Source organism: Cololabis saira, chromosome 11 (genome assembly GCF_033807715.1).
Source record: "Cololabis saira isolate AMF1-May2022 chromosome 11, fColSai1.1, whole genome shotgun sequence".
NCBI lineage: Eukaryota > Metazoa > Chordata > Actinopteri > Beloniformes > Belonidae > Cololabis > Cololabis saira.
In genome coordinates, this window is record NC_084597.1 from 44,402,996 (window position 1) to 44,412,130 (window position 9,135).

Below are 9,135 nucleotides of genomic sequence, written 5' to 3' on the forward strand. Positions count from 1 at the left end.
AGATGGCTAAAAGCATTTCTGAATCTGCCTCAGGAACTGAGTGCTGATCTGACATGTTTTCAGATTTACAGAACATCCTGTGACACAAACCCTCCAACACCTCCCCTCCTTCCTCCCCGTGCTGGCCCCGCCTCCTTCCTCCTCCTCCTCCTCCTCCTCCTCCTCCTCCTCCTCCTCCTCCTCCTCCTGCTCGGCTGCTGAAACAACAGCTGTCAGCTGACAGCGACAGTATTGTGAGTAACTCCCTGAGAGCGTGCCGTTTGGCCGGAGGATGGCGGTCAAGCTGCTGCTCGTGCTGCTACTGGTGGTCGGATGTGGGGCTCAGAGCGGGGGCGGAGACTCGGACTCAGGTGAGAAGACAGGTAAATTTCAGCATGGGAAAGTTGTAGGCCTTCAGACAACAGATATTGAGAGAGTTTCAACATCAAACTTGCCGTTTTCAGAGATTCCTGACATGTTGGCTGTCAGCAGTTGCAGCTTCTAGTCAGTAAGTCAGTCAGGTCTGCAGGTGTCGTCGGGTCACATCGTTCCCTCAGGTCCACAGGTCATCAAGTCAAGTCTGAAGACGTCACTTCTGCAGGAGTCAGCGAGTCATCAACAATAAGAAAGAGGTTGAGAGTTAAAGCGCATATGAACGGTGGTCTGGTTTCAGACGAAAGTCTTTTCATTCTGAGAGCAGAGAGGATGTGAGAGGATGTTGTAGCAGCAGGACTGGAAACCAGTCTGAAAGCTCAAGTTCTGTCCAGTAAAAATTTTGGTTGTCTATACTTCACTGGAGTAATTATTTTTCCGACGACTTTTTACTTTTACTCCTTACATTTTCATGCAATTATCTGTACTTTTTACTCCTTACATTTTAAAAACAGCCTTGTTACTCTATTTCATTTCGGCCCTTAAATAAAAACTATCCAGTTAAATTGCTCCATCCGGATAGAGTGAATTTGGTTGTGGTTGTTTCAGATGTTCTTGTCCAGTTTTGTTCTTACATCCGTTCCCTCAGATTCCTGCAACTAAACTTGGATGTACATTCCAATAAAGGTTAGGATAAATGATAACATGCCTCTGAAGTTTGACTTTTTGCACCATTACAATACTTATAGGCAACTAGTCATCATATCTGCTGCTCTCTGAAACACATGTTAATGCTCAATAGTGCACATATATGCTTCTTTAATATATTTACATTATAATAAGATACATTCATTTTCAATGGCTTTTGTCCTTAATGGCTTTTTCCCCCCTTACATTACTTTTACTTTTATACTTTAAGTAGTTTTGAAACCAGTACTTTTATACTTTTACTTGAGTAAAAAACTTGAGTTGATACTTCAACTTGTACAGGAGTATTTTTAAACTCTAGTATCTAAACTCCTACCTGAGTAATGAATGTGAATACTGAAGACATCTCTGGTTCTGTCCCCCATTCTGGATCCAGACTCTGAAACCACATGGAGCTTTTAAAGATCAGGAGGATAGAGATATGCACCAGCCGGAACAAGTCTGGACAAACTGGTGTCTTTTTTGCGTGATGGAAGAGCCTCCCCTGGAGAACAGCTGCATGAGAGATACATGACAGATTCTGGGCCTTAGTTAGTCCTGAACTCAGCTCATACTTTTATGAAACATTGGTTTTATAGGGAATTATGTACAAAAATTGTTTTGAAGGCGCTTCGTTAATTCTTGGAAATGCGGTGAAGATTTTTATGGGGTGATATCTCTTTTTGGTAACTTTTATTCTGAGATGGCTCAGGTATCAGGCTCAGAGAACACCTGAGGAGGGATTTAAGGGAAGCACCAACTGCCTCATAAAACACAGCCCCTACGTGTGCCATCTTGACGACTGCTGTCTCAGAATATCTTAATTAATATCTATTAATATTAATATCTTAATCCAAATAACGGACAAATGTGTGGAACGAGCAAACCGACTGAATACAAGAGAAAGAAAAGAAACCTGCAGTTCCTGTACTGACCACTAGGGCCTGGAGCCAACAGTGGGTTCATCTCCATCCACCTCCATGTTAGAAAGCTCAACTTTACAGAAGAAGTAAACATATTTATAGTCTGGTACAAGTACCCGTTTTGGTTTCCATAGTTAGATTTCATATCCATGACTGAACAGGGCAATTTATGTACCTTATGAGGTGAAAGTATATAAACATATTATGTACAATTGGGGATGTGATCTTTTGACTGGCAGTTGACTTACCCACTAGCCAACTGATTATGTCTTACAGTTTACTATAAGATTAAGATTCCTAGAATATTCTATTTTTTTGAGATAGGATATTTGAGTTTTCTTAAGCTGTAAACCATGATCAGCAATATTAAAATAATAAAAGGCTTGCAATATTTCAGTTGATTTGTAATGAATCCAGAATGTATGACATTTTTGTTTTTTTAATTGCATTACAGAAAATCACAATATTCTAATTTTCTGAGACGGTCCTGTATAATAATATTATTATATAATATTAATATTATAATATTCGTATATAATAATATCAGTCCTGTACACCTGTCTTCATTTATACTAGTCCTGATTTCACTTCTAATAGCCTTGGTCTCAACTCCTCCAACTGTGATTAAGCTATTGTGGTTATTTTCTTCTTTTAAGTTTGTAAAATGACACATTCTTATTGATATTTGACCTTTTCTCTTGTGTGCATTTTTCCTTTAGAGTGTTCTTCTACACCTTCATGCTAGTTTAACTAATGTTTTCAATCCACAACTGTCCTCTGGTCCTGGATCCAGAACCGTGAATAAAGACTTAACAGATCATAATCGTTCTTTATGTGGCTCTTTGAGCTGTTAATTGTAATAAATGATCACTGGTTCTGGTTCTGGTTCTGGTTCTGGTTCTGGTTCTGGTTCTGGTTCTGGTTCTGATCCTGATTCTGGTTCTGGTTCTGGTTCTGGATGGGACTGGAAGGGCCGGGGTCAGGAGCAAACTCTAACAAGTTAGTCTGAAGCAGCTACTGTATGTTTGGTTTAACCAGGGGACAACAGCTAATCCGTCTGTAGCTTATCAATTCCTTTATCTTGTTTCAGCTTGTTCCTCTGGTTAAGTGACATTTGCCTGGAATCATTTCAAGACCATTCATTATTTACTAATGGTTCCTAGGTACTGCAGCATTTCTGCAGTTGCAAATGATCATGACATGGTTGTGGAAAAACCCATTAAACGCTCTTTAATACGTTCTTTCCAACTAGGGGAATAACTGGACTGAAACTGAGTGTCTAAGTTAGCAAGAATAAGACTTGAGAGATGATTCATATTTCAATAGATTTAATTAAACAGTTGCATGCAAAAGGGTCAAAAAATACATGAGGCGTCTCGATGCAGAATTACAATGAAACAAAGGAAGCATAATGGTTTAAAGGCATAAAGGAGGATTCATTCTCACGATTTGAGTAGACAAAAACATCTTTAAGGTCAGAGTTAATCTTTTTTGAGCAGACTACCAGTCTGTACACGAAGTCGGGCCAAGGCTATATTTTGCTGCTCTCAGCAGTTTTGATTTAATGAAGTGGCCAAGGCTAAATGTTCCATCTTAGATCTCTCACACTGTGTGACCTGGAACCAGTTTATTTGGCCCATTTTCATATTTTCATGTCCTACCAACATTTTGCTGAGTAGTCAGACAAAAAAAGTGGCCTCCAACGCTCTCTTCGGACAACCAGTGTAGCGTCACAGAGGTTTGTTTCTTTCAAAAAGTCTGTTGTTATGAAATGTGGAGTCTCACCAATGAGAGTGGCCCAACAGAAGTGCCAAGATGCCTTTCAGAAGCTTCCCAGAACTGACCGTCTGATCAATTAAAATGATTTACCGAACCCTGAATCAACAATTGATTAAGAACTTTTTTTTGAATGCATTGAAGGTTAGAAATGCAAAAATGGCTGTATTTCAACATATCAAATGAAGTTGATGAGAAAAATTATGAAAATTCTGAGTTCATACCATCTACAAAGAAATAAAAGTACAAGAAAAGTAAGTTTTCTGATCTGTGGGGGTTGAAATGGATCCCTATTGCTTCCAAAATGTGTTGGTGAGCTGCAGAAGCTCATCAGTGATATGAGATTCAGTCATGACCTGTCTAGATTTTTGGTCGTGGAGACACATCTACTGTCTCTTTTTTATCTTCCCAGAACCCAGAATCCTTTGCAGTTCTCATATCACTATGACGGGTAAAAAAGAGGGCAGCTTGACATGTCAGCTGACGGGAGGCAGCGACCACGAGGACGATGAGGATGGAGGATGTGAAAGCATTGAGAATATGACTTTGTGGTAAGTGTTTAAGAAAAAACCAACATCCAGCAACTCAGTTTAAGTTGTGACTGAAATTGATCCAGGTCTTACCTAAGCTGGACCAGGTTCTGACTGAACTCATGTCACTAAAGCTTCTCAGTGTGGGAGATACGCACCCAGAGGATCAAGTGTCTGGAGGCTTCTGGCAACACGTTCACTTCCCGGCAGCTGGGTCCGATGGATGTCTTAAACCTGACTGTCCACCTGAAGGGAGGGTGCCAGGTTTCCATGAAGGTGGACCTGGCAAAGATCGGTAAACCTTTGCAACTGCTCACTCTTTCTGGAAGCAGACACCTCTGAGCAGTCCACATTCATGAGGCCAAATAGACCAAATCTACATTTAATTTAGCTCAAACTAAACTTAACTTTAATGGTATCTTCACTTAATTAAATTCTAACTTATTTCTGCTCTAGTCTTGTTCTGTAGCTGCAGCTAATACTACTGGCCCTAACACACTAGAGTTTAGACCAGGGGTCGGCAACCCAAAATGTTGAAAGAGCCATATTGGACCGAAAACACAAAAAACAAATATGTCTGGAGTCTTGTATCAGTCTTGTATCTTGTATAGAATGAAGGCAACACATGCTGCATGTTAGTTATAACTGGGAAGAGATTTATTTTTTTTATTATGCACTTTGAGAAAAATGTCGAAATTCTTGAGAAAAAAGTCATAATGTCGAGAAAAAAGTCATAATGTCGAGAAAAAGTCGAAATGTCGAGAAAAATGTCAAAATTTCGAGAGAAAAGTCGAAATGTCGAGAAAAAAGTCTAAATGTCGAGAAAAAAGTCAAGATTTCTGGGAAAAAAGTCGAAATGTCGAGGAAATAGTCAAAATTTTGTGAAAAAAGTCGAGATGACAAGAAAAAAGTCAAAATTTTGAGAAAAACGTTGAAATGTCGAGATTAATGTTGAAGTCAATCTCGAGAAAAAAATTCGAAATGTCGAGAAAAAAGTCAAAATTTTGAGAAAAAAGTCGAAATGTCGATATTAAAAAGGATAGGAAAAAGGAAGAAAAAAAGAGAAAAAAGGAAAAAAAGAAGAAAAAAAGGAAAAAAGAAGAAAAAAAAAGAAGAAAAAAAGAAAAAAGAACAAAAAAAGTTAAAAAGAGAAAAAAAGGAAAAAAAAGGAAGAAAAAAAGGAAAAAAAAGGTCAAACATTTTTGAAAAAGCTCCAGGAGCTACTAGGGCGGCACTAAAGAGCTCCATGTGGCTCTAGAGCCGCAGGTTGCCGACTCCTGGTTTAGACTAACTATAGGCTTTACTGAACACTAATGTTTTAAGTTGGGTTTTAAAGGTGGAGATGGTGTCAGCCTCCTTAACCAAAACCATAGTGATGGTTCCTGATAGCAGGAGGTCCGTCCTCCAAATCTACATTTGGATCTTCTAGGAACTTCGAGTAAACCTGCACTCTGAGAGCGGAGAGCTCTGCCAGGAACATAAGGCACTATCGTCTGGTAGGAGGAGGTTGGCCATTCAGGACTTTATACGCAAGTGGATTGGATTGTGAATTGAGCCATCAAAGGGAAGCAAACACCAGAGAGACTAGTCTCTCTTACTGATTAGCTGATACATTTTGGATCAACTGGACTTGGAAACACTGCTAATATTACATCACAGGAATCTAGTCTGAAGTTTACAAGCAAATCTGTACCATAATTCAAAGGAAAATGCATCAGCAGAAATGCTTTTTCATTTTCAGAAAATAACTGCATTTTTTGACTCATAAATAAAATAATAATAAATCATCCAAACTGCATTGTCATACTCTTCTTTATCACTGCTCATTTTGTGACTTAATTGAAATTATAAAAAAAGGACATAATTATTTTCCTTTTCACGCCCGCCCCACAAAAAGTGTCCCATAATTCAAATGAAGTTGGAAATCCCAAGTAGCGCATCAGTGGTTGCTCTTCTTAAGTCCCCAGTCTGACCAATACATAAGGGAGATTGTGCATATAGCCATGCCTCCAAAACAAACACATCTATTGGACTTTCAGTAACACTCCACAAGAGGATGCTCCCAATTTGGATAAGGTTACTGAAGTGAAAAAACCCTGATTAACTTAACCTTAACTTTAGCTAAACTATATTCAACTTAAACCTAACTTTACCTAAACTTTCCTTTACTAAAACTTCACTTAATTTAACTTAACTTGATCCTAAGACCATCAAAATGTAACCTACCTTGTGTCCTGCAGTCAAACCCAGGAGGCCGGAGGTGTGGAATGTGTCCTTTGACCAAGAGTCGGAGCAGGCTGTGATTTATGTGCGGACGCCGTACGAGGAGGACTACCTGAAGGTGGACAACCAGGTCTTCCAGCTGCATATCCACACCACCGGTGTCAACATGGTACCAGCACATTTTCACTCAAAGGAATCGGATTTAGAAAAGCGTTGATTTATTGCTGCCTCAGAAAGAGACAAACGAAAAGCTGCAGCTTCTCTCGTTCAACACAGATTCAGAACATCTCATCGAAGGACTACCTGCAGATCAGCATGACGCACCTGTGCAAACACTGCAAGTATGGCGTGAGAGTGCGAGCCATTCCCCAGGGGTATTTTCAGGGTACCTGGAGTGACTGGAGTGAGACCTTCAGTTTCGTCACTCCTGGAGGTGAGAACCATCATTCCGTCCAGCAGTAGACAGATTCATCAAACTTCTGATAATGAGTGGTTCTCGTTCTGTCCAGCAGAGGGAAACTTTGACGAGAGGCAGGTGACGGCGTTCATCCTGGTCATGTGTCTGGTCTCTGTTGTGGTCGTCTTCAGCATCCTTGTCTTCTGGAAAAACAAGTAGAGAATTGTTGCTTCCTCTTGACATGTCTGAATTCAGACTGCTTTCTCCCACTGACACTTTTTTCTTCCAGAATAATCACCTACATGTGGCCAAGCATCCCGCATCCAAAACAGACTCTGGTGCAGATCTGCAAGCCAAACAAAGTAAGTCATTCGCACCTCTGTAAAAGATTAAGATCCAACAGAAGTCTTGACGGCACATCTGGGGCCGGATTCACCAAAATGTTCTTAAGATTGATCTTAAGAAATGTTTTAAGATCTAAAATTAAGAAGTTCATAAGAAAGTTCTTAAGTGCAATTCCTCAATATTTTCTTAAGAACTGTCATTTCTTACAAATTTCTTATTTTTCCTACTTAAGAACTTCTTAAAATATGTCATTGCATTGCACGCGCCAACAAACAACATTTATACAGGTAGTTTGGTCTTAACCGTCAGTCACTCACTAAACATGGAGAAGGAGAAAAAGAGATGCAGGAACTTTTCAAGGTTATGGTGGATGAGATTAATGTGTTGAAAAAAAAATACTATTGGGGAAAATTAATAATAATTAACTACCACGCTAACTAACATGCTAACAAACAGTTAACAGTCTCTTTGTGTAATTAATCACAAAGTATATCCTCAAACTATGACCTACTAGTCTAAACTTGTCTAAAATGTGTTAAAAGGTGATATTAGAGTCTTACCTTTTCACAGAAGAAATTTTAAGACAGGTCAAGGTTGTCTTAAAGTTGAGAAAAAAGTCAAGAACAAATTTGAGAACTTTTATTTCAAGAATTTTTGAGAATATGACTTCTTCTCTTTTTTCTTCTTAAGACTGAACTTAAGAAAAAAATGACACTTAAGAAGATTTTTTTTCTTAAGAATGTTTTGTGAATCCGGCCCCGTGTCGATAATGACGACGTGATGTTTTTCAGGGTGTCCTCTTGAACTTAAGTCCGGAAGTCTTCAGTTTCCTCAAAGTTTTCCCACTGGAGAAAACGGATGAGCTTCCAGTTGACGATGCTGAAGGTTCTGGGTATAGTTCGGCCCAGAGTTCTGACTGCAGGAGTGCCACCAGTGCCAGCACGGAAGAGCTGGATCTGTCTGCCCTGCTGAGCAGATCCTCCTCCGACAGCGACGGCAGCCTACAGAGCACCAACCCATCCCCTGTCAACGTCCTGCAGAGCCAGCCTCAGCCTGAGCTGGGCTGTGCCAGCGACCGTGCAGAGGCGGGGGGGCATCAGCAGGAGGAGGCCTACGTCACCATGTCCAGCTTCTACCAGATCCAATAGAAGAGGCAGCACCAGTACCAGTGCTAATCAAACTTTTGAGAACAAGCCGGAATTACTCCCAGGAACACCAGAATCTTGCTCTGACAACTCACCGGGTCCTGGATTTACTTCTGAGGAAATTGAATGATGGATCTCACCAATCTTAATGACCCCTTTGACTTGTTTTGACCCTTTGACTACCCAAGTGCCACCATGGGGCTGAGATTTTGACCAAATAAAACTTAATCTCAGCATCCACTGAAGTTGCTCCAAGGCCATGCAAGTTCCACAGGGGATGAATTCTGACTTTTAAATCCTAACAATGACAAAAACATTATCTTTATTACTCCAGTATTAATCCCAAGTGAGTGTCTAACCTCTTTACACAGCTGCTGATGGACTGAAAATGATGGAAATTCTCATGTTTCCAGACCTCCATGATGCCTTTCAATCCTACAACCTGAGAACAAATCCTTTGTTTCTGCTAGCTGGATGGCTAACTCCTTATATTTACACTAAAGGCTACAGACATGTTCAAAATTTAGATGCCCTCATTTTAATCTGATGTTTTTGATCATCCTGGGTTAAGTATAAGACAACAACCTCAGACCTTGATGGCTTGTAAATCCTTGTTCAGCAGCAATAAGTTGAAGTAGTGGTTTCCAGACTTTATCAGACTCCTGGGTCCCAGACCATCCTCCCTCCACCACTGTTCTTGATAGTGGGAATGAGGTGTTTCCGCTAAAATGCTGTGTTTGGCCCAAACCTGGTGCACA

General features: G+C 40.1%; 1 protein-coding gene across 3 annotated transcripts in view; it reads left to right on the top strand.

Moving 5' to 3' along the window:
- Positions 1-222: 222 nt before the first annotated feature.
- Positions 223-9,135, top strand: part of il7r (interleukin 7 receptor) — a 9,301-nt gene continuing 388 nt past the window's right edge. The window contains exons 1-8 of one of the 3 annotated variants that reach the window (XM_061733520.1): positions 223-362; positions 4,150-4,288; positions 4,402-4,562; positions 6,508-6,659; positions 6,767-6,923; positions 7,000-7,102; positions 7,177-7,249; positions 8,024-9,135. The exon at positions 8,024-9,135 is cut by the window's right edge and continues 388 nt beyond it. In XM_061733520.1, the coding sequence (XP_061589504.1) occupies positions 272-362; positions 4,150-4,288; positions 4,402-4,562; positions 6,508-6,659; positions 6,767-6,923; positions 7,000-7,102; positions 7,177-7,249; positions 8,024-8,380 (1,233 nt within the window). In that variant the 5' untranslated portion in view covers positions 223-271 and the 3' untranslated portion in view covers positions 8,381-9,135. The remainder of the gene's footprint in view (positions 363-4,149; positions 4,289-4,401; positions 4,563-6,507; positions 6,660-6,766; positions 6,924-6,999; positions 7,103-7,176; positions 7,250-8,023) is intronic. The other 2 variants (XM_061733521.1, XM_061733522.1) reach the window with 2 other exon arrangements.